We start from the raw sequence: 26670 nt of genomic DNA on the forward strand, positions 1-26670 counted from the left end.
AAAATGAGATGTAGTCCATGGAAGCAATAAGATTCCACAATGAAAAGGTTTCTATGGGAAGAAAAAATTCAGTGGGAAAGTCATAAGGGAAGCCTGAAAAGGAATGAAGATAGGTATTTTAGAGTCATTCTCTTCTTGCTTTGTGCTTGGGCATCTCTGTCACTTTAATAGTTCCTTATGGCAAGATTATTTTTTTGTTTGCTCATTTTTCCAGCCTCATTCCTGACTTCAGAATTTGTTAGGAACGCAGTATCTGTGCACTTGTGGAGGGAATGTCTGGGCTGGCCATGCTTATTTCTTAAGGTACTAAGTGTTGTTATTCCAGGATCTCAGGGGCAGCTCAGGCTGGAGACCTATAAGATTTCAGTGCTCCCAGAGAGGTCTGATCCAGGGCAAAGTTTGATTGCTGGCCCCCTGGCCTGGGTTTGGGTCTGAGCAACAGGTCTGTGGATTTACCTATATGGAGTTTCACTAGACTGCTGCTGCACTCAGCAGCTATCTCACAGCTGGAAAGTTCTGCTGGTTCAGAGCGACAGAACTTCCCTAGGTATAGGATTCCTGCCCTGGTTATTCTGCATGCTATACTTCTGCTGGCCTCTGAACTTGCTCCTTACTCAGTACACACAGCCTAAGGACTGAAACCACTCTTTACCTCAGAATGTTACCCCTCAAAGTCCTCCCTGGACCTACAATTCAGCTGGGGAGTGAGGCACAGAGCTGCCAATTGGTAGTTTTTGCATCCTACTCGTTAAGGCTCCTCTTCACTGGATGTGGGACCTCCTCTTGACCTGGTGCATAAGACTGTACCAGAATGCACCCTGAAGAACACTCCCAGACAGACCCCATCTGCAGGTCCATCCATCTCGCTTTGTCAACCTGGGCTAGAGAAATTACTCATTGTTTTCTTGGATTCCCCAATCACGATTCAGTCTAGTACATTCTCTAGATCTGTTTGGAAGAGTACAGAGGAAGGTAATGGAGAAACAACCAGGGGGCAGAGATTGAAGGATGAGGATGACAGAAGGAGCAATGAGGTCACTTGTGGAAAGGATTTTGCCTGAGCAAAAATGGTATGAAATCAGAGATTCATGATCTCACATATAACCCTCTCATTGTGTTCTGGCTGTATATGGAAATCATCTTTTGGGGACTGTTTACAAGTTTTCAAGAGTAAAATGTTAAAATAAGAAAAACACTACTTCAGTGTCTAAACTATAATTATCTTGAGAGTTACCTCTTTGTTTATGCTCACTGTGAATACTGACTTTAAAATCTTTATATTCTATTTTTTAATTATTTCTACTTGCCAAAGGAAAGAAAATAAGATTAGTTTTTATAAACAGATTATAAATGTACATTTTAGATCGTTATTACATTCTTATTGCTGTGGATTAATGTTCGGTTCTAGAGGTGCAAACATTAATATCTATAACCATTAGGAGGGGGATGAGAATCTGCAATGAGCTTTGAACAGATAAGGACTAGCAACCTGGTCCAATATAAGATGACTTAACCTAGTTGATCTAAAATCAATAAATTTCCATATAATAAAATAAAATTTATTACAATAAAATTTAATGCTAATGTCTTTTTTTCATTTAAAAAGATTTTTAGTCCAAAATTCTAAAGTAAAAAATAATTAGTAAAGTCATGGTGTGATTATAATGTAGACATAGAATTAAGGATAAGATATTAAAAGGAACATGAAGAAAATAAAACCATATTCTTATAAACATCAATAATCTGAAAAGTAAGTTTTTGGTTTGGCTAAATCAGAAAAGGAGAATGTTGATAGTGGTTAGTAGAACTTCATGGTAACACCTGAGTGTGTTACAAAGCAAACAGAATCATTTAAATACTGAAATTCAAGAATAAATGAGGCAAATAAGGAAAAAAGATGTTTCAAAGACTCACCTCTTGCCTTTTGAAATTTTATCTATTTTATGGACAAAGTCACAAAAGGAAGCTAAAATTATCTTATAGGTTTAACATATATATGTGGATGTATATATGTGTAAATATATAGATACACATACATGTATGTAAGTGTATGTATGTACACATAGCAGTCTTAATATTAAAGAAGATACAGTATTAAAACTCAAATATATTTTCTTGATTGTTTCAGGCTTTTTGCTCAGACAGCTTCAACCCAGATTATGAAACATCACAATTTAAGTAATTTCGTATTTTGGGGATTTACCATAAAGCAAAGCAATTCCAACAAATAATTACTGACAAGGGAACTGAATTCTAGAAATTTCCTGAGTGGGCTAAATATTGGGCAAATAAAGACTGACTGGTTTTTGAAGAATTTGCTTCAATTATTCCCTGCCTTGTTCCTCCTACCTCTATATACACAAAGAAAACACTATTGAGATAAAAAGGTTATCTTATAACCCTTAGAATGCCTATAGTGGCCAATTTTTATCATGTGATTATTCTTATAATGTTTTATAACTACAGATTAGAACTATGAATCAGCCAAGTCATGAAAGAAAAAAAAAATCTTACTAACCCAGGCACATGCAAATCTCTGGTGGACATATTCAGTTGATAAGACTTTGGTCATATCACCCATACGGAGATTATGTCCTTCACATTTTTAGTTCATCATCAAATTCCTTATAGATTCAGTTTCATTGACCTGATGGGCCCTGCCAAAATACAGTGAACCAATGAGAGACACTCTGAACCAGCAGGGTCCACAGCCCTTAAGCAAGTCATAATCAGCTCTATATTTAGTGCCTTACCCAGTCAGCAAAGTTCCTCAAGCCCCAATTTCTCATGAGGTTATTTTCTTTATCTTGCTTAGTTCAAATAAGAGGTAATAGGATATCTGTAAGCCATTTTAAAATGTTGTTGGTACTTTGGTGAGCTATGAGAGGCCTTAGATGATATGCACCTATGGGGAAGGCCCACAGAATTTTAGAGGGGGAAGAGACCTTAAAGATCATTTTCTAGTCCAACACTATCATTACATGTATGAGGGAACAAGCCCGGAAAGAATAACTCACTTAACCAAAGCTACAAAAGTCCTTCCAGCTCAAAGGTACTCTTTATATACAAATAGGTGAGTTTCTACATACAGACTAAACACATACATGTGTAGGTAAAGGAATGAAATTCCTATAATCCACATATAAAAATCAGTCTTAACACTTTGTAGTTGTTATTGTTCAGTCTTTCCCAGTCATATCTGACTCTTCATGACCCCATTTGGGGTTTTCTTGGCAAAGATATTGCAGTGGCTTGTCATTTCCTTTTCCAGCTCACTTTACAGATGAGGAAACTGAGGTAAACAAGGCTAAGTGACTTGCCCAGGGTCACATGGCTAATAGGTATCTGAGAGTGAATTTGAATTCAGGAAGATGAGTCTTTCTCACTCTAGGCCCAGCATTCTATTCACTGTATCACCAACTGCCCCTAATATTTATGTATCTACATTTACTAGACATAGTAAAGAAACTAGCTGTTTTAAGGTTGCAAGAAAATGTACACTATGTGTGCATATATAAATACACACACAAACCTATATATAAAACACATGCATATGCACACACACACACCATATATATGAGAGAGAGAGAGAGAAAGCGACAGAGCATCTATACTAAGTTCTGAAGACTATATCCAAAGGAGGAAACAATGAATTAGAAGACTCAAGTCTAGAATCACAAAGGAAGAGGAGAAATTGCTATCAAGTGCCAATAATTTTTCCATTATCTTGGCATACAGAACTATGGAACACCTTTTCAATCAGACATATTACATTAATGTAGTAAACTTACGGACCTTACTGATAACCTAGTGCAGGTTAAACTTGTGAATTAGTTCAAGAAAGGTTTATAAAAATTAACAGAAGATAATTGCAAAATGATTAAGAGAAGCTGGGACTGTTTGGGTACTTCCCTAAGCTTTTGATTGGGAAATCATGGAGGACAATCATTCCTGCTTCCAAAATATCTACCAGTGTTATTAATCAGACAAACTTCTAAACTGAGTGGATCATAAGTCTATTCTAATATCCTAGTTAATGGAGATTTTTCATGTCAAGGTACACAGGCTCACAGATTTACACTTTTTAGCAACAGGATTTTGCTTGTAATAATTTTACCTGATTTCCAAAAATAAATTATTTTGAGACTATTTACTAATTTAAATTATTCGTTCTGTCCATTAGGGTGATCAGAGGTTGACTTTCCTTACTCCTCTAGGAGCTCTTAATTAATTTGAGCTATAGCTTGCTAATAAGCCTTTTAGAGTAACTATGTTTAAGTTGGTTAAGTTTAAGTAGTAACTATGTTAATTACAGTCTAATTGTCTAAGATTGATAGATATCCTTAATTAATGATGGCAGTTGAAATTTGAGGAACATAATTTACTTCCCTCCCCTTCAAAGAGGGGTCAGTGATAGAGATGGTTTTACCTTTCTAATTAGTAGAGATGACTGAGGTCGGCAAAAGGAGGGTGAGGGAGGAGAGGATGAGGTTGGGGATTAGAGTGCCAGGCCTGGAATCAGGAAGACTCATCTTCCTGTGTGACCCTGGGCAAGTCATTAAACTATTTGCCTCAGTTTCCTCATCTGTAAAATGAACTGGAGAAGGAAATGACAAACCACCTTCTTTGCCAAGAAAACTCCAAATGAGGGGTCATGAAGAGTTGGACACAACTGAAATGACTGCGTAACAAAAAAAGAGATGACTCACCATTACATAATGCAAATCAAAATAAGCTGTAATTAATACATTTAAACTTTTGCTATGGTTGTATTTAAAGATTTTTGAAAAATTTTCTTCAGTATTTCCAAACTCAAAATGACTTTTTGTAAAACTCTTTAATTTCTAAGACATTTTAAAACAATCACACTCAAAAGTATCTCAGAGGAACAAACATGACCAAAAGATAAAACATCACAGTACAATCTATAAACAAGAGTCATTTACCAAGGAGTTTGAAAATTTGTAAAGTAACATCACAACAGTATAATTTTAGTTTAAAAGTTTAAAAAGTCAATACTGTAGATGTACTTATATTTTTCAAACAAAACAAAACAAAAAAGATCATATTACAAGAGCCCTGCCATTGTGCTAATAACAACAAAAAGCCACATACCATTTTGGTCATAGTTATGGTAACTGACACTAGGGCAAGAGAGAAAGAAGGCTATCTCTGTATCACTAACAACAAATGAGGCAGATGTTGATGTCACCAAGATCAGCTATAGAAGCACCTTTAATGCAGTTCAAGAGTCAAAACAATTAAGAACATATCATCTATACCCAGCAGTAATTTATGGCAGTTCAAAAGGTGTTTGAATGAAATTTACATGAATTGCTTTCAGACTTAGTGCTGAAGAGAGTTTTGTGGGTAAGAAAAGTTTATTTGTATATAGAATGTACATTAAGCTGCTAAGTGGGTTTCAAATTTGGGTAATATCATGACAGAGCAGCAGAAATTGGTTCAAATGCCTTAAGCAAGTTATTAAAAATAGTGAAGAACCAATTAATAATGATCTAGCATATCACACTGCCTCCTCTCAGTGCTATTTAAGGTATCTTTCTCCCACTTAAGTGTGCTAATCCAAGAAACCTTTGTGACTAGAGCTTTTAACATGCCATTAAACAGATATTCGGATGTGAACGGGCTTGATAAAGCAATCACTAGATTTAGCATAGTCTCATATCAATGCCTTTCTAAATGGAAAGGAAAAATGGAAGTAATTATTAACATTTGGGCCTCTTTTCTATAGCAATACCTTTCCTCTTCCACTAACAGATAACTGAAAAAAAAAAAGGAGACTGTGATGGAGACTCTCAGTAGTAACAGAACTGAATGCTGTTTTCTTATCCCTCCTGTCATGGACCTTCAGTGCAAAAAAAAAAATTATGTTGGGGAGAAGGAAGGACTCAAGTAGATTAGCTTTAAAAGCAAATATCTCAGACGCAATTTGGAAAATAAATTATCAGAAATATAATTGTTTTTAGGATCTAAATCTATTGTGATTATGTAGGGAGCTGTGAATCATTTAATGATTTATGCTCATCACAATCACCATCATCACTTCTGAGAAGCATTAAAAAAATAAGATTATAATAATAAAGAAAAAATTATCTTTGCATACTCTGTATCACTTGCTTCTTACTCATATCAATTTTGGAAATAAAAATCTCTATAAACATTCTGAAAGCTTAACAAATAGAATTTCTGAACAGATACCACTTTTTTGACAGCAAGCCCCTATCCCAGAACTCTTCCCTCGGGTGTACAATGCAAATCTAAAATGCTATACAGACACTTCCAATGACCTGGCAATATAATCATCTAGGCTTCTAAGTCTGTTCCCTTCTTATAGCCTTAATCTGATCTTATCTTTAAATACAATTCATAAATCCTTTAGGCAGGGACTGTAATCCAATCTCCTATACAATGCACTGCACCTAACTGATGCTTAAATTAGTATTAATAGTCAAATAAGAAAGCAGTGGCAAGGCAGCTGATCTTTATTAATTATCTCTGTAATTAATATTTGTGGTACTATTTCCATTCAAATAAGACTGCTTCATGAAATTCACTAGTCCTGGATTCTCGTGGTATTTAGAAACACTGAGTGTTCGTTCCTTCCTTCCTTCCTTCCTTCCTTCCTTCCTTCCTTCCTTCCTTCCTTCCTTCCTTCCTTCCTTCCTTCCTTCCTTCATCTATATTGTATCTCTGACAGGCTTTGGATCTCTCTGAAAGGAAGTGAAAACAGAGCAGTAGCTGGTTGCATGGAACAGAAGAGTCTCACAAAGTTAAAGTCATTTTCTCATCATTGGGTTCTAAATAAAAGCAAAGTTTGAAATGCCAAATATACACATTCCAGTTTTATGGAAAACACACACACACAGACACACACACACACACACACACACACACACACACACAAACTACTCACACACTTCCTTAAGTTCAGCAATGTGAAAAACAAACATTTTAGTAACCTTGTCTGAACACAGACAATCTATTCCCATACACATAGTGCATGTGTGTATATATAAATTGCATACATATGAATTGTGTGCAAATGTGTCCATATCATACATTTTACATGCAGAATTCTGGGCATTTTACCCACATATGATAATGTTGAATCATATTTTCTATTTTTCAGTCAGTGGCATTAGGGTCAGCAAAATCATCTGATAGAAATAGATAATTTAAAAAATTACTACTTAGATCACACCGTTCTGCAAAACTTTTCTTATGTCAAATCTATTTCTACATGGATTGTGGATTCCAGATTTAAATTTTTATAAGCCTGACATTTAAGTTATTAGTATATGAAACAGTAACTTAAGGACTAAAAGCCTCAGTGATATGAGTGGCTTATTTCACCAAGTACTTAATAGTTTGATGAGTTGTCAGGCCATATAAGATGGTCAAGAAAATCATGGGTACTTTGAGCCTATAAGGTAAAATGAAAATTACAAGTGGGATTCCCACATTGGCCACTGTTATGGGAGGTAATGTTGAATAAAAGAGACACAATTTAATAGAGCAAATGTGACTATATAATACTTCTTACCATAGCTTACTCTAATGCAAAACATATTTCTGTGGCTCTCTAACAAACATACCAGGCTCAGGTTTAAGAAGGAAATTAGTATTTGTCCCTCGGGCTCATCAGCTGATCCACAGAGTCTGTAACAATTAGCAGAAGCCAAAGCTTCTATTATTTAAAACTAAACCTATAGAAAACTTTAAAAAGTCATTTCCAAATATTATTCTGGAATGCTAATCACTAGTTCTAATATAGTTTACATTACAATAACTGATATTCACAAGCATTTAAAAACTGCATTTTGGGTGTGATCTTCACTTACTTTCAAGAACACCTTCTATTAATGTTTATATAACTTTTGGTCCAGTTTGTGATGGACTTTAAATGAATCTGTTAAATATCTCAAAACCTGTTTTTAAGTACATTTTTATATTAGGAAAAGACAGAATTTTCCTAAATATGGTAATAAGGATGTTACATCTATAGATGTAATATACTCTGCAGAAAAGGAATCCCATGTTCTTCTCAGGTTCCAGTGTTCAAGGAATCTGTATAACATGTAAGTACAGAGTAGATCAAAAAGTCAGACTAGAAAAAGTAGAATCTGAAGTAACCAAGTTCTCAACAAGTACATTGTGGAAAATGACATTTACAAGCTGGAGCTCAAAATATGAACCAAAAATTAGTACAAAAAATATTCTGATGACAGTGACAGGAATGTCATGAGGTCGGAATTTTCAGTTCTTCTAATTGTAAAAGATTATTGATTGTGTCTCTCACAGTGATTTCTGATGCCCATTTGCAGAAGGTTTGGTTGTTTCTGAGTCTCTTGCATTGTTTGAGAGTTGAAGTTTGTGAAGACCTGCACAGACATGAGAGATGGTGAGAAAGGAAAAAAAATATTCAACACAAGTTCCCTCTGGCTTTTATGATCTGACAAAGTTTCATAGAAAACTGAACAAAGATTATCAGCATCACCTTGAGGTTACAGTCATTTCCTGGACATTGTATTTTCTACCCTTCACATATGTCAATGCTCAAGGAAAAGAACAGGCTAACATATATTCTCCTGCTTTCTTTCATCAGGAGAACAAGGAGTTGAAATCAAAAGATATGCTAACAAAGTTCTAAACAATATAAGTGTCTTACAAAACGTAGGAAGAAAATAGTTCTCCTAAGGCTTTTTTTTTAACACCCTAAAATTTATTTGAATACTTTTTATTTTCTAAACATTCCAATGAACAGATTAGCTTTACTGACTTCCCATCTGAAAAAGGAGTGTTGGTGTGGAGTGAGAAAAGACCTGAATTCAGTCAGAGCACCTGAGTTTGCACCTGACCCTTGTTGTTTAGCTTCTTTTGCCCTCAAAACCTACATGTACAAAATGAAGGCAGTGGACTAGATCATCTCCAAGGTTCCTTCAGCTCTAGAATCAATGAACTGTTTCTTCCCTTCCCTCCAAATCTGACCAGATCATTTCCCTGCTCAAAAACCTTCAGCAGCTCCCTATTAAGAGAAAATACAAGTCCTTCAGTTTGGCATTTAAAGTTCTTCACAAATTGCCCCCAACCTACCTTTCCAAATGTATTTCACATAAATGTCTACACATGAGGTGGCTAGGTAGCACAATTAGGAGAGGTCCTGGAGTCAGGAGAACCAGAGTTCAAATCTGAACTTCAGACATTGAACACTTACTAGCCATGTGACCTTGGGCAAGTCACTTAAACCCCAATTGCCCTGCCCTCCTCCCCTGCAAAAAAAAAAGGGGGTCACTGTTTCAATATTTGGGGCAGCTAGGTGGCACATTGAATAAATGCCTACATACACTACGTTCCAGTTGATCTGGCCTAGTTGCTGCTGCCTGAAGGAGGTACCCCACACCCCCTGCTCTGTCTCTTTGCACAGGCTGAGCCCTTTGTATAGAAGGCACTTACCATTTGCCTCAGAAAGCCTCCTTTGGGAAACCCCTCCTCAGTGCTGATCCTCCTTCCTGGTTTGTGTCATACATTTACAGCTTGGGTTGTTACAGAGAATGGAGACCTCTAGAGGATGGGAGCTGCTCTTTTTCTCTTTTTAGCCCTAGTACCTAGCACTAAACCTCACACACTGGCAGCTAATCAAAGTTTGTTGAATTGAATTAGGGAAAAAAAAAAACCTCCTAAGTAAATATGGCACTGCAAAATGAGTGGTCAAGACCCTCCCCCCATAAACATCAATCCTGAGAAATAAAAAATTTCAAAAACCTTTTCTAGGAGGTAAAGAGAGAATAACTTAAGTGACCCTGAATGCTTCCCTATCCCTTCAGGAATCTGGGAGGCTATGTGTGATTGATAGTAAACACTGATACAGCTACTATTCTGTGCCAGCCAACAGTGCTAAGCATTTTACATAAATTATCTCATTTGATCCTCACAACAATCTTGAGAGGGAGGTGCTATTATTATCCCCATTTTTCAGAAGAGAAAACTGAGTTAAACATGTTAAGTGATTTGCCCAGGTTCACACAGCTAGCTAGTATCAAAGGCTGGATTTGAACTCAGGTCTTCCTGACTCCAGTACCAGCACACTATCCACTGCCTCATGTAATGTGAGCTATTGAAAGGCAACTTATTCCTCCTGGGAGGGAAAGGGGAACTCATTTAAATAAGTTCCACTTCTAAATCTAGGTACATTTTGTAGGCTTAACTTAAGTGTTTTTATAAGAATGTTTTATATATTTGTCCACAAAAATTTAGATAGCATCAAAACAGTTATCTAATAAAAAACAAAGTGCTCTGCTAAACCAAAAATTAGGAGGTTAACCAGATATTACAATTCATGAATCAGTTACTGTTGTAACCATATTCAGAATCTCATATTTAAAAACAGCACACATGAGAAGCTCAAAGGTATAACTGGAAATGTGTTATAAAACAAACAAAAAAAAAACCCATGAATGTTAGTTTGTGCACAATGCTTACAGATTCTGTTGCCCCCTTTATCCAAAAGATTGACATAATGTGCTTAAGTAATATTTTAACACTTTTATGAGGCTTCCTTGGCATAATCCTTCATCTATAAAATTCTGTCTAAAGCCCTTCATTCCTAAGGTATTCTAAGCACAATAATGCTCACTCATGAAATGGCTGTACCTTTTGGGGGGAGGGGGAAGTAATGGGGAGAGATTACAAAATGTAAAAATGCTTAGTGATGATACAAACTATATATGAGGAGTGGATGATTCCTGTGAGTGGAGTTTACTTGAGAACAGTCAAGTATCATTAGCTGTTACAATGCACAAAAAATATAAATGAGGGGGTCAGTAGAGAGGAGGAAAGGATAAGGTGCCAGCTTAAACGGAATAAGGGTGAAAGCTTTTCTTGGATTTACAATTTAATGCAATCAATCACCAAACACTAAGTTCCTCGTATGTAGCAGGCACTATGCGAGGTGCTAGGGAAAATTATCTTCTTGTTAAATATTTCTGTGTTAAATAACACAGCAAGTGGTTGGCCACCTACCACTGAAGTTAAATGTAGGTGTGCATTTTCTGAAATGATTCATCTTTGCAGAGTGAGGTGCCAGACTGGGAATCACACTAGACCTGGCTCTCAGTCCCAGGAGTAAGTAACTTGCCACCAAGTGCAGGCCTGGATAAGCTGTTTAACCAGCTTCCTCATCTGTAAAGCAATGATGATGAGATGCACCTGTGCCTTAGAGGGCAGCAAGCCTTCAATTTCTTTAAGGTTCTGCTTTCTCTTTCATCTTGGTGTGTCCAATAGCAGGGGCTTAATAAAGGTTTTCTCACAATTGACTGTTAAAGTGCTACAAAAATGTCAGTTGCTATTATTATTTTATAATACTTCAGGTATATGATGTCTTGGGTTTGCTTGGTTTTTCTGAAAATGTTAAAAAAGAAAAAAAAACTTGGAACCAATATGGAAATGGATATGACTTATACATTTATGCCTTCTACTGAAGTAGATTAAAAAACTTTTATAATAATATTAGCTAACATTTTTATAGTGTTTTCTATGCCAGGCATTGTACTAAGTGCTCTATAATTATTATCTCCTTTGATGTTTACAACAACCCTGGGAAATAGGTGCTATTACATCCATTTTACAGATGAGGAAACTGAGGCAAACAGAGTTTAAGTAACTAGATCAGCTACAAAGTATCTGAAGGTAAATGTGAACTCATGTCTTCCTGACTCCAAGCCCTTGACAATTTTAACAGTGATTATAAGGCAAATAATGAAGAATGACCTGGAATCTAAGATAAACTTTGTCCCTAGCTGATAACAGAATGCTTATATTTTTACCCTGAAATATTATTCTGCTTTATGTAGAGAATTATGGTTCAGCTGCCACCATTAAAGATCTATGCTGTGATAGCTCAACTCACAGCACCTGGCTGGGGGGGTGACCCTGGGTACTTTCAGGCTGTGCCAATAGAGTACAAGCTATGGCAGGTCCTATTAACCTGGAACAGGGCAGGAAATATGGAAACCAAGTGAAGTAATTGTCTGAGGAGCTAATGAAACAACATACTAAATCAAGGGGAGTAGTACGTTCTGTGTCAGTAGTTAAGAGTACCTAACACAATGAAGAAATCAAGTTTTTCTAAAGTACAAATTATAAAGTAGAAATTCCTGAAGTAGAAATCACTCTAATTTGGGTCAAACCCAAGCTTCACAAAAACCTGTAACAAAAAATTAGATTTATTTAGTTTATAAAGAATGTCATTTATGATGGTACTCATATTCTACTAAAAGCAAAATGACTGTACTTTGGGACCTGGCTGATCACCTCAATAAGGTTTATACACTGTAATCTCTGGATTAAAGAAGATTTAAAATTAGCTAAAAGGTCATGAATTAGCATAATAAAAACATGCATCCCTCCTCTTCAAACCCCAAATTACCTAAGGCCTTGAAAAGTTCTTCTCGTACAGCAGAGGTGAACTTTCTGACTAGACACAAAGTTGTCACAATAGCAAACAGCAAATTGTAGGATAATACAATGTAGAAATTCCCCAGCCAGTTAAATCTTCCAAAATCTCCAAGAAGATCAAACCTAGTAATTCCTGAAATAAACAGAAAGAAGAAAATGACTCTTAATAAAATTCAACATAAATGTTCATTAGCAACACTTTAAGATTATGATGTAGGACAGTATACTAAATTCTGTTTGTTTGGTAGCATTTTTCTCATCTTTATTACTTCTGACTCTCTACTGGGTCTTTTAAGTTATATGATGATTAAATTTGTACAATTAAGAGGCAATATAAAATAATTTACTCTACTATTAATGTCAGAGCTATTTACAAAGCAAATGAGGACAGGTGCTTAAATACCATATCATCTTCAGGGAGGAAAAGGAATTGACTTGAGGTGCCATCAGTAAAAACTACACTTACTGCAACACAAATTCGCTAGGCAGCAAGACACATGTGGAGAATGGATAATGAGTAATTCAACTGCTGAATGGTGTAAAGCCAAGCACAAGCAGCTTTCCAGAGGACTGCTGCTGTCAACAGCTTCAAGGTTCTGATTACATAGTATAGTGAACTCTCTATTTATTCAGGAACAAACTAGGACAAAACATTCACAGAAACCAAAGTACAGCATTCACAATGTTATAGCATAAGAAATTATCACTAAAGTGTCCACACAGTTTTCACTAAAGTGGTCACTTAGTTTTAAAGAAAAGATATCATTTAGTAATTCCTTAACTCAATCATCCTTAAGGAGCAAGCCTCCTTAAGGGACACAAAGTACAAAAGGTCAAAGTTCTCCACCCCTAGGTCACAGTAAATCATAATCTTCTCAGTCAGCATTAAGTACTCAAGAAGAGGTCTTTTCATCTTGACTCGAGGCTGGTTCTCAGATTCCATGGTTCCTCTTCCGTGGGTCCAGCTCCTGCCTGAATCTATCCAACTGTCACCTGGATTCAAAGGCAGGCAGCTCTCAGCTCCTTGTCCAACTCTTCATCCAGTTCTTGTTCCACACTGAAGTTCACAGTGTCCAGTCCACCTCAAGTTCTTCACAGTTCCTGTTTCTGGGAAGACAAAGCTTGACAGAGCCACAAAAATAAATCATACACAATGCCAGCACCATCATCAATTCATTATCTGCCTGTAAAATCAACAGAGACCCACAAACAACGTCAGAGAAGTCAACACAAATCATCAGCAAAAAGTCAACACAGACCCACCAACGAGGTCCAAGAGGTCAACACAAATCATCAGTAAAGTCCCAGGACCTCCAAAACCCTCCTCCCGGACTTCTGTGAACAGACAACCTGAAAATCCTCTTTCAGGGCTTCCAGTAAGGTCCCAGGGCTTCTGTACAAAGTATTACAAACAAAAAATCAACACAAACAGAACAGACCGGTTTTCTCCTTCTCAACTCTGCCACCACAAAGTCTTCTCAGTTCTGCTTTCTCAAGCCTCTGCCTCTCCTTGTATGTGGTCATTAGCTCTACCCCTTGCAACAGGAGTTCACAAGTTCTAGGGTTCACAAGTTGTGGGGTTCACAAATTCTGCTTCTCAACAAAGACTTGATACAATCATGGGCAAGGCTTAAAAGAAACTTGAACTGAAACAAGGTGTTATTTAAACAGCTGAAACAAAGTGTTATGTACTTCTTTTCTTGCCATTACAAATGGCCAAAAATAAAGAGTGGGATGAGAATAAGAGAATTTTGAGGACATCATGAAACACAAGGAGAAGCAATGGAGAACAGCTATGGAATCCTCTGAGATAACCATGAAAACAGTCCCACTTAGGGCACAAAAATCACAATAGCCTGTGGAACAAAAAAGGCAAAGCCAAAATGATAAGCTTGACCAATCAACTAAAGTCAGTGATGAAAAAGCAGTTTATATAAACTGAGACAAAAAGGGTTATGTGACTTCCCCAGGGTCATACAGCTAGTCAATGTCTCAAGCCACATTTGAACTCAGATCAGTCTTCCTGACTCCAAGCATAGAACTCTACTGCACCACCTAACTGCCTAGAGAGTCCTATACAGTCCTTTTTTTTCTCTCTGCTTTACATTGTGTATAGAAATGCTCATTATTTTTGGTGTTTGCTAAATTTAGAAAAAAAATAAAATTACAAACACGTATATGCATACATATAATATACTACCTATTATATAATGTAATACTATAATACCTATAAACATAGGTATGTTGCCTATATTTAAAATACTAAAAACAATGACAGTCATGTACCGCACAGGTGTTCAAAATAACACAAAAACTCCCGCTTAAGGTCCAAATACTATTAACTTTTCTGGATCTCAGTTTCTTCATCTGTAAAATGAGAAGCTGGAAAATGAACTCTTAAGGTTCCTTAGAGCTCTAAAAGTCTATGATTCTAGTAACCAGATTGCACATCTGTGGAAGGTAATATGTGTCATAACTTTCAAAATATATAGTCTTCCAAGATATCAATGATATTTTTATTTTCTAAAATTCTATGCTAATTCTACTAAATTCAATAAGCATTTAATTAGGCCTCACATTAAGTTCAACTTAATTTTGTCTCATTATTTCTCTGACTTCATGATACACTCCCAGTCCAAGAAGTTTCCACAACCTGTCACCAATCCCCCACCCCAGTAGCACTTCAGTGGTCTCTAACTTATAACTGAGCTGTGAAAGCTGTGCCAGAGGAAAATAAAGAAGTTAGTAGCAAGAATGGGTTGACAGTTCCTTAAAGAGCTGGAAACTATGTCAAACAATAGGAAAACATCTCTCTACTAATGAGACTGGGGGCTCACTATCTTATTCAATTCAAAGAGTCAGGCTCAGGTACCAGAAGGAACTTTCCAAACAAAGAGTCTTTTCATTCATAGGCTTACTGGTTTCTAGGAAAATCACACAGAAGTAACACAGTCTTTTCAGCTTTTAGTAAAATCAGATTGGGTCCCATAAACCCTTATACAGATAATCCCTATTGAATACCACATTGAAAAATCTTCGTAACTGTTCAACTTCAATTATTTTCGAGGATGAGATAGTCTTAATGTCCCCTCTTAACGGTATTTATAACCTTAAGTAGTGTCTAAAATGGTGAAAATCTTTAGGTGCTAAAAAAAAATTTCTACATTGTTTTTAAAAAGCTTAATTCAAAACTTTTAAAAAGTAAAGTGCATTGAAAATCAGTACTTCAAAATCTATATTGTTATAGAAAATTAACATAAATTATGAAATTGCATTTTAACTTACTTTATATCTCCTAGTGCTATAAAAACTACATTATTTTCTCTTTACAGAAGTTTATGGAAAATGATGATGAGTAACCAAACTCAATCAGGAGGTTCATTCTGTTCAGCTGTAGTATTTAACCCTAAAGCCAGAGTGACCTCAGAACGTCTGACCAACAACAAAATAAACTCTCTTCTGCCACAGAAATAACATTTTTCCTCAGCATCTCACTCCAATATGTTGTATGTAAAATTCCATGAATTACAATCACCCCTTCCAATATATAAAGAATATATAGAACAAAACTTTTCATTTAAATCTTGTTCTTTAATCTTGTTACTTCACCTATGATACCACAAAGTCAACAGAATTTATGTTTTTAACCCACCTGAGTCAACTTTTACTTTCAGCAAGCACATTCATGTTCATAACTAGCAAAAAAAGTTCAGATACAATCTGTATAGTCTGATACTAGAAAATGCTCATTAGAACATGAAAAATAAATTATGTTTTCCAGGATATTACAAATGCAAATAAACTAGTCATAAATTCATTTCCACAGCATGATAAAAAGCTATTCCCAAATAACAGCTTTTCAAAATTTTTGATTTCTGCAAAGAACACACCCAAACCTTTGACAAACCAATTTATAAATTAAAAACATCTCTGGCAAAAGTTAGGCATAAGGCAATTCTTCGCTCTGCAAACTTAAAAGTTTTAGTTTGAATTTTTTAAGTGTTTATGGCCTCAAAATTGTTATATCTAGGGGACGGCTAGGTGGCACAGTGAATAGAGCATCAGCCCTGGAGTTAGAAGGACCTGAGTTCAAATTCAACCTCAGACACTTGACACACTTACTAACCATATGACCTTGGGCAAGTCACTTAACCCCAATTGCCCTGCCTTGCCCACTCCAGAGATCAAAAAAAAAATTTATGTCTATTTGTTCTCAAAAATTATTATTTTTATTTGAGGAAGAGTATATCTTTTTAGGAACCATTTAAAGACTTTGTTACTACTAGATTTTTTGTAAATTGGCCTATTGTCAATCATTTGATTAATTGTAATGCAAATGTAAATTTTAAAGATCTTCCCTGCCCCTAGGCTAAAGTGCACCTGAAGCCTGGGGTGGGAGGCTTGTTTTTCAGTAGATACTTCTTGATTGACCAGTGAGTCAATAAAGTTGTTACATTCTCTGAGCCAGGAGAAGGCTATATAAGCCCTGATGTGTAGCTTTGTTTTGGGACTCACTTTGAGAAGTGTTCTGTGATTTGATCTGAATTCTGGGAAGCCATTGTTGAGAGTCCCCCGGCTTTGAAAAACCCAGATGTGGAAACCCAGATGTTGACTGGCTATGGATGTAATGGTTGGACAGTTTGGAAAGCTGTCTACTTGATCTGTTAATGTCTTGATAATTCTGTCTGTATATTTTGAAGTTTGGGGTGCTGACCTTTTTCCCCTGAACAAGGTAAACGATATATGTCTGACTGATTAAAGTAAGCTTGTTAACCCATTCTGAGTTGCTTTCCTTTAACAAAGCAGATCCAAGAACCTGTGGTGGCGGCAAACCCTGAGGACGCTTGGGGTGCTTGCTGCTACATTAATTTAAAACAAAAATGGTGATTTCTACTTTTGATGGGGGAAGGGACATAGTGCTTTAAAAAAAAATTACCTACTTTAAACCTTAAGTTTACAAACCTTAACTAGAATTTGCAATATAGATGTAAAATTACAAATGTAAAATGCTTTCACTAGCCCTCATGCCATTAAAAATATGAATCAAGTACAACTAGGTGGCTCAGTGAATACAGCACCAGCCCAGAAGTCAGGAGGACCTGAGTTGAAATTTGGCCTCAAACACTTAACACTTACTAGCTGTGTGACCTTGGGCAAGTCACTTAACCCCAATTCAAAAAGACAAAAAATATCTAAAATAAATATGAATTGATGATTAAATTTGAAGATGATACTTTATTAGGATTAGAAAAATGTAACATTCATTTGGAAAAACAAAAAAACAAGATAAGGAGAAAAACCATGATTGAAGGGGGCATAAAATTATCAGACATCTAATTTCTAAGCAATTTGATATTGCTTAGGAAAAAACCCCACAAAAGTAGCCCATGTAACAGGCTAGATAAGCAAAAAACACAGATATTAAAAACAGTTCAATATTTGATAAATGCTATTTTGTTAGGGGAAGGACTCCCTTTTTGACAAAGACATATTTGGAAAACTGTAAAGCAATTTGGCAGAAATTTGGTTTTGATCAATGTCTCACACAACATGCCAAAATAAACTAAAAATGGATGTGACCTAAATATAAAAGTTTACCCATTTAAAAAAAATGAAAATAAGATCAGGCACCTTTCACAACTATGGCCATAAGGAGAATTCCTAACCATACAAAGAAGGGATGGAGGTTATAAAATTTTATCTACAATTTTAATTATGTAAACTTTTAAAAGTTTTGCACAAATAAATACACTGAAGGTAGAATTAGAAAAAAAGTGGCAGAGTGTGAAAATATTTGTGCCAAATATGACTGTTGAATCACTATTCTAGACTTCAATTTGGAGTAAAGAAAGAAGTGAGTAAGCTGACCCCTTTGTCTCCACAATCTCACTATTGGGCATATACCCCAAGTAAACCAAACCAAAAACAAAACTCTATACCAAAATAAAGTTCACATATATTAACAAAATATTCATAGTAGCATTCTGTGATAGCAAAGAACCGGAAACAAGGTAGATGTTAATATACTGTGTAGGACATTAAAAAAAAACCTATGGCATATAAAGGTAACTATTGTGCTATAAGAAATGGCAAATTTATGGAATTTAGAGACATAGGAATGTTATATGAACTGATGCAGAGGGAAAAAACAGAACCAAGAGAACTATATACACAATGACTGACAATAGGTCATTAAAAGGAAGTTAAACTCAGGAATAGAAAAAGTTAATGAAGATCAAGTAGAACAGAAAATAAAGCATTCCTTTTTTCTGATGGAAGAAAGGCAGGTGACTACTAGCACAGAATATCATATACAATGTCAAGGTATGATATCTGTATTGGATGCTTTTGCTTAGCTGTTTTTCTGTTTTCCTTCTGACCTCTGCCTCCTTTAATTCACTCTCCCTTTTTTTCAGTTTCTCCCTTTCTCTTTTCCCCTTCCCCTCCTATTTCCCTATAGGGCAAGACAGATTTCTTATATCCAACTAAGTATATATCCTCTCTGAGCCAATTCTAATAACAATAAGGTTCAAGTGTTGCCCACCACGCCACCGCACCCCCTCATTGCACTGTAAAAGTTCTTCATTTCATGACTCTTTTATGTGAGATAATTTACTACCCTTCTATCTCTTCCTTCCCCCTTCTCCCTCCTTCTTTCTCACCCTTAATTTTATTTTTTAAAAATCATCCCATCACAATCAACTCACACTGTCCTAATAATAATATAGTTCTTAGGAGATACAAGTATCATCTTTCCACATGGGAACAGAAACAGTTTAACCTTATTGAATCCATTATGATTTCTCTTTCATTGTTTACCTTTTTTATGCTTCTCTTGAGTCTTGTATTTGAAAGTCAAATATTCTATTCAGCTCTAATCAGGAATGTTTGAAAGTCCTCTATTTCATTAAATATCTATTCTTTCCCCCTGAAGGATTATACTCAGTTTTGCTGCATAGGTTATTCTTGGTTGTATGCTTGCTCCTTTGCCCTCTGTAATATCACATTCCAAGTCCTCCAGTCCTTTAATTTAAAAGCTAAAGCTTGTGTTATTGACTGTGGCTTCACAATATTTGAATTCTTTGATTCTGGCTGCTTGCAATATTTTCTCCTTGGGAGTTTTCATTTGGGGATCTCTTTCAGGAGGTGATCAGGAGAGTCTTTCAATTTCTATTTTGCCCTCTGATTGCAGGATATCAGGGCAGTTTTCTTTGATAAATTCTTGAAAAATAATGTCTAAGCTCTTTTTTTATCATGGTTTTCAGGTAGCACAATAATTCTTAAATTATCTTTTCTGGATCTATTTTCCAGGGCAGTTGTTTTTCCAATGAAAATTGGAAATGTTTTGGAAAAACATTTGGAAAATTGAAAAAAATGTTTTTACATTTTCTTACTTTTTTCATTCTTTTGACTTTGTTTTATTGTTTCTTGATAAAAATCATAGAATCATTAGCTTCCAGTTGCCCAATTCTAATTTTTAAGAAATTTTCTTCAAAAAGCTTTTGTACTTCCTTTTCCATTTGGCTGATTCTATTTTTAAGGTACTTTCTTCAGTGTTCTTTTGTGCCTCCTTTGCCTATTGAGAGCTATTAACTCTCTTTTCATGATTTTCTTGCATCACTCTCATTTCTTGTTACAATTTTTCCTCTACTTCTCTTATTTGATTTTTAAAATCCTTTTTGAGCTCTTCCAAGAATTCTTTTGGGGCCTTTGACAAATATCATTTTTCTTTGAAGTTTTGTATGCAGCTATTTTGATTTAGTTTCCATCTTCTGGGTTTGTGTATTGCCCTTCCCAGTTATTATTCCCATAATAACTTTCTATGGTCAGATTCTTCTTTTGTTGTTTGCTCCTTTTTTCCAGTCCACTTCTTGACTTTTAATTTTATGTTCAAGTTGTTCCTTTTTTCCAGTCCACTTCTTGACTTTTAATTTTATGTTCAAGTTGGGCTCAGCTCCCTGGGTGGAGGGGGCACTATCCCAAGCTTCAGGCCTTTCTTGCTGCTGTTTTCAGTGCTACCTGTGAGTATCTGTAAGTTTTTGATCCTTCCAAGGTGATATGATATAAGGAGAAGTGTGGTCACTGCTCTCCTAGCCTATCGTCTGCTCTCTGAGTGACCATAACCATTCTTCTTCACCATGGAATTGTAAGCAGAACCCCTATACCCCTGCCACCACAAGCACTAGTGAGCTAAAGCTCCTCTTAGCTCTCAGACTGACATGGAACTATAAATGGACAATGCAAGTTCTTCACCCAGTCCCAGTAAAAGGTCCCCAGTAATATCCTTCTGACCTCCTTAACATCTGTGGGTTGAATGCTCCTGAAGCTGTTACTGCTGAACTGCCTATAAAGCCTGCTGCTGGCATTGTCTGAGTGTGGTCTGTGCCATATTCCAAGGTTGACCACCACTCCACTGAGACAGACCTTTCCTACTGACCTCTTCAGTTGTCCCAGCCTGGAAAACTGTTTCACCCCACCTTTTTGTTGGTTCTGCTGCTCCAGAATTTTATTTGAGGTGTTATTTTAAAGTTATTTGGAAGGGAATTTGCAAGAGCTCAGGTGAGTCCTTCTGCCATCTTGGCTCCACGTTTATCTTTTTTTTTTTTAAAGCAATTGGGGTTAAGTAACTTGCTCAAGGTTACACGGCCAGTTATTTCTGGGTGTGGTGCTAAGTATCAGAGCCCAGATTTGATCCCAGGTCTTCCCGACTCTGGAGCCGGTGCTCTTACTCACTGAGCCACCTGGCTGCCCCTAAGCAATTGGGGTTAAGTAACTTGCTCGAGGTTACATGGCCAGGTGTTTCTGGGTGGGTGCTAAGTGTCTGAGCCCAGATTCGATCCCAGGTGCTATTACTCGTTGTGCTACCTGGCCGCCCCTTAACTGTTTTCTAAGGAAAACTCCTCCCAGAGGATGATGGGAAATGAGACTTTGATATAAAGACAAAAGGCATCAACAAAACATTTTTTAAAATATTAAGCAGTGAACATATCAGTTTATGCAGAGTTCAAATTAGATTTCACTAGAAAGACTGCATTTAGTTTTAAATCATCAATGACAGCTAAAGTTATCAGGGGAGACCTTGAAGAAGGGGTAGGATTTAGTTAGAGGGAGGGGGAAAGGTAGGTTAGTATTATGCTATGTTTACTGAACAGTTCTTTTCATGTCTGCTTTAGTCACCTAAAACTTATTCTAAATCATTACTGTGATGGGCATTCAAGATGCTCCTCAACAGAGCTCCAACCTACCTTTTAGGTCTAATTTCATATCATTTCCCTTCAATTACTCTCTTTCCAGTAAACTGGCCTAGGGGCTAGAACCCATATATGACTCCCACTTCCATGTCTTTGCATAAATAGTTTCCTTATATCTGAAATGTCTTCTCCCCCTCACGTTTAGGATAGACAGACATGGAGATGTTACATAATCCTGAGCTCCTTTTAAAAGTCTAACTTTAGTATTACCTCCAATATAAGGCCTCCCTTGACTCCCTCCAAGTGTTCTCTCCATCCTGAAATTACTTTGTATTACTTGTGTATTTTTTGTACCCCATTATCCCAGTGGAACACAAGCTCCTTAAAGACAAAGACTATTTCACTTCATTGTATCCCCAGCAAATAAGCATAGTGCCTTAAAAATAGTGTGTCCTGAATGTTAATTGCATTATTCAGCTGAGACCTGGGTATTCCATGACTCAATTATTATTGGAAGAATACTGGCATTAAAAAGATGAACCTAGGTTGTAAACAGCAGCCTGTACTCATTAATAGATCTGCACAATTTCTCCAAAGTAATTCTAAAATCACAAATATTTTTGGGGGAGAGTTGGGGAGAAGAGGGGGAAACCAACAAACCATAAGTGGCTAGATAGTGCATGAAAAAATGACTGGACCTGGAGTCAAGAAGTCCTGAGTTCAGCTGCCTCAGATACTTACTAGCTATGTGACCCTGAGCAAGTAATTTAACCTTTGTCTGCCTTAGCTTTCTTACCTGCAAAATGGGGATAATGACAGCACCTACCTCCCAGGGTGTGAGGATCAAATGAGATGATATTTTTAAAGCCCTTAGCACAGAGCCTGACATAGAGTAAATACTTAATAACTGTTTCCTTCCTTCTTCCCTCCCTCCTTTCCTTTCTCAATGATGAGTCTGTATTCTCTATATCTCTCAATTCATTTCAGTTCATGAAAAACTCCTTAGTACAGCCTTCATAAAATTAGAGATTATAAAGTCCCTGAGGGCAGAGACCATACTTCACCTTTCCCAGTGTCTAGAATATTGCACTACACATCATAAGCATAATATTTTTCATAAATGTTTAGTGAAGAAAGTAAACCTTTTCCTGTAATTGATGACAATAATAAGTCATACATTTAGCTTTCTTTGGGCTACACAAATTCAACAAACATTTATAAAAGAAACGCTAGGTGCTTAGAAAGATAAAAAGTTTGGAGAATAAAAAATTCCTGGCCTCATGAGACTTAGAGTCTTTTAGGGGAATAAGAAAAACACATTCATGACAATGCACAATAACATATGATAAATACATTTGGAAAGTACAAAACAAAGTGTTGCATGAAGTCTGAGGAGGAAGGCTGTCTTCCACTAAGGGAATTTGGGATGACATACTGTAGGAAGTCTCATAAGAGAAAGACATTAAAGGATGGGTAGGAATTCAATATTTGAAGAAGGGGAAGAAAGACATTGCAGGGAAAGAACGATGTAAACAAAGGCAAGGTACCTGAAGGTGTGACCTTTTCTCAAATAGGACATAATTTCTTATCTGTGTTTGATAACATACCCCTTTCAATGTGCTCATCATTTTTATAAAATATTTTAAAATTAAACATACTCTTCCTTCAAAAGTTAGATTCATGTAATATACAGTGTCATTTTCTAAATTTTTGCATGTATTTTTTGACAGAGGAAGGGAAAGGAAGAGTTTGAGGACATCAGAATTTCTCATTTTATCAATGATGAGTACTCCCAATGCGGGTCACTTCCCTCCAATGAATACTTTTTAATATTATGGTGACTATTTTTCTTCTTCATTGGAACTACATTGTCTATTAATAGTCTCCTTAATTGGCCTGTGCTCTGCTATGACTCCTGGCTCTTTCAGCAGTCAGTATTCTCAGTGATGTTTCTGTCCTTAGAGCATAACCCATGTTAATCTGTTGTTTCTATGGTTCAGCCAATTTTGGTGTGATATTTCAATTTTTCAAGGTCAATTTTAATGTGTTTCTATCTTTAAGAGTATAAACCCACAATTTAATTACCTTGAAATTTTACTTACTCTGATTACTTTTCCTTATGAATAGCCATCATAACTCTCATGAGTTTTCTTATTTTTAATCTTCTACTGTTTAAGTATTTAATAATGCTACCCTCATCACTTGCCAAAATTTTGCTCTTCTCCACTTGAATAAACTGTTCCCAATATATTAAATATGGAAAAGATAAAACAAATTTCTTTCCCCATTCTTCTTAAAACGATTGTTAAAATGTTACCAATATCCATAAATAGGTAAAATTTGTCAGTTTTCCAACACGTGAAAATGCTAGTAGATGTCTAATAATTGCCTTATTACCCAAAGAAATAAATAAAAGTTTCTTGAATACCATAATTTTACCACACACTTTAACAGTTAATACAGCTTGTGATCCTACTTTAAGAGAAAGCAATCAATTCCTGTTAAATATCATACAACTTCCTGTACTGTAGATAGACCATTCTCTGCCTGACTTCAAGCACTGTCCTAAGCAGAACCAATTTTTTACTTTCTTGACTCACATTCTTGTTAATACAATCAACAACTCTGATAGGTGGACTAGGAAGCTACAAGTTTTGGTTTAAAAAGATATTCACATGTCTAAGCTCTGATTTGGGAGGAAGAGAAAGGAATCTCAAATCATATCCACTTCTATCTTATACTGTTCTTAACAATGGGAAAGAGAGGAAAGGGAAGGAGAAAATGAGAATAAAGCATACTATATGGGCATCATGCAACTCCTATAGTGAGTACTTTAAAATATATCTGAGATGCTCAGATGCATGCACAGACAACTGGAAAATGACTATGCTAAAAGTCAAAAAGAAGTTAAAAACAAACGGAAGAAAGGTTTACACATTCTCTTTGGAGAAGCAAATAAAGGAGTTGGCAATTGTCAATTTCATTATCCATCCAAACAATTAAAATATAATTTTATCGGGCACTTCATCATCCTGCTTTGTAGTGTTCATGGAAAGCATGCACAAAAAGACTACTGTAAAGATAATTGCAATGCATATGTGGTAGAAGATAAAGAAGTAGAGAAATTAAGAACCTGACAAGAATATGCCAAAACCAAATCAATATATAACTTGATATTTGCTTGCTTCATTGTGAAAATGAACACAAAAGAGGGCTGTGAAGAACATACTGGAAAATAGGGCTAAGGACTAAGAAATTACCAAAAAATTTATCAAAAGCCTCACTTCTGTAAATAACAAATACATTATTCAGAAAGGGAGTTGGAAAATACTAGAAAAGGCAAGAATTAACTACCATTACAAAAAAGTATAAGTGGTGATTCTTGACAGAAACAATTGATTACTGACAAGTTTATCATTTTAGAATCAGATGTTTACATGCAGTCAAACCACCCACGAATTAGAACAAGTTCAAAATTAGAAGAAAAAATAAAGAGAAGATATTGAATGTAATTTCAATAGCTCCAAACTGTTGCTGCTGAAAAACGGGTAAGTAATAAGGTAAAAAGTTGATTCATGGAGTGGCTAGGTAGCGCAGTGAATAGAGCACCGGCCCTGAAGTCAGAAGGACCTGAGTTCAAATCCAACCTCAGACACTTAACACAAAAACTAGCCGTGTGACCATGGGCAAGTCACTTAACCCCAAATGCCCTCCAAAAAGAAAAAAAAAGTTGATTCATTTTCACCATTTCTTGTAATAGTTTAACCACTCAAGATCTTTAATTATCTTGGCATAAATCAGACCCTATCTTAATTTCCAGTTCTGATCACATTTTCACATATAGTCCTAAGTTTGACTAAATTATTTCCAGAGACTTTTCAGAGTATTCCTTCCAGAAATTTTTTTCAAGTGAAAAATTCAAGTTGTTTCTAAAACAATTATGGTACAGACAAAAATCTAAGTAATGCCTTGTTCTCCCCAATCCAACCTTGCTAACTCCTAAAGGTGATTAATGTATTCCTTCCTACTCCTAACACTGCTTGCCACCAAACAAGTGATAATTGATCCACTACAAGCTGATGCTATCTAATCTCAAAAGGGTCATCACTACTATATAACAATTCTTTTATTCGTCTCTTACTATCAGTTTCCAAAATTATAATTTCAAACTTTTTTTCTCTCCTCAAATCCCTATTTTACTTCATTTCTCAGTACATGAACTTGACCACTATTTTACTAAAAAGACTGGGCTCATGGGATGAGGAACAGGAGGAAGCAATTATCTCATCTTCTCTCTCAATTCTTTTAAATGTCTGGAACTGCAATCTATTACCTCTTCTTCCTTCCTCTTTCAGTCTAGAGGAAAAGCCAGTCTTCCTCTTTGCAAAGCCTTCTAGCTCTATCAGTGTCTTCACTCTTTCCCCTCAAATGGCTCCTTCTCCAACCTACAAAAAAGCTCAGATTTCTTCATCTTCAAACAAAAAAATTCTCTTTGACTCTAATTTCCACTCACATTATCATCCATATATTCTCCCATTATTAAAATTCTTCATTGTCAAACCCTTTTCCTTCTTTAAAATTTTGTTTTTCAGCATTTAATTTTAATTTTTCATTAATTCTTAACCTGACAAACATTGAACACAAACTTCCATATACAAAGAAGAGAAAAAAGTTTATATATAAGTCAATTAATCACTAAGCACTTATTAAGCTCCTACTGTATGTCAGGCACTGTGCTAAGTGAAAAGGATACAAAAGAGACAAAACAAAGTCCTGGCCTTCAAAGAGCTTACAATCTATTGAGTGAAACAACATGCAGGCAAATATATACAGGACGTATAGGGCATTATTAACAAAGGGAAGGCACTAGAATTAAGAGGGCTTGGAAGGTAAGGAATAAGCATTTATGTAGCACCTACTATGATCCAAGTACTATGCTAAGTGCTTTACAAATATCTCATCTGATCCTCACAATAACCCTTCAAGTTAAGTGCTATTATTATCT

The 26670-nt window shown here is 35.9% G+C and overlaps 1 protein-coding gene across 7 annotated transcripts in view; it reads right to left on the reverse strand.

Moving 5' to 3' along the window:
* Nucleotides 1-4818: 4818 nt before the first annotated feature.
* The window catches only part of LMBR1 (limb development membrane protein 1), a 194183-nt gene continuing 172331 nt past the window's right edge, over nucleotides 4819-26670 (reverse strand). For 5 of the 7 annotated variants that reach the window (XM_069084512.1, XM_069084508.1, XM_069084528.1 and 2 more), the window contains 2 exons: nucleotides 12446-12607; nucleotides 4819-8402 (listed from right to left, as the gene is read on the reverse strand). In XM_069084512.1, coding sequence (XP_068940613.1) covers nucleotides 8317-8402; nucleotides 12446-12607 — 248 coding nt within the window. In that variant the 3' untranslated portion in view covers nucleotides 4819-8316. Of the gene's footprint in view, nucleotides 8403-12445; nucleotides 12608-12803; nucleotides 13596-26670 lie in introns of those variants that run through there. The other 2 variants (XM_069084515.1, XM_069084516.1) reach the window with 2 other exon arrangements.

Source organism: Petaurus breviceps, unplaced genomic scaffold (assembly GCF_028583685.1).
Source record: "Petaurus breviceps papuanus isolate PSGF00001 unplaced genomic scaffold, PetGlider_PUasm1.0 115, whole genome shotgun sequence".
NCBI lineage: Eukaryota > Metazoa > Chordata > Mammalia > Diprotodontia > Petauridae > Petaurus > Petaurus breviceps.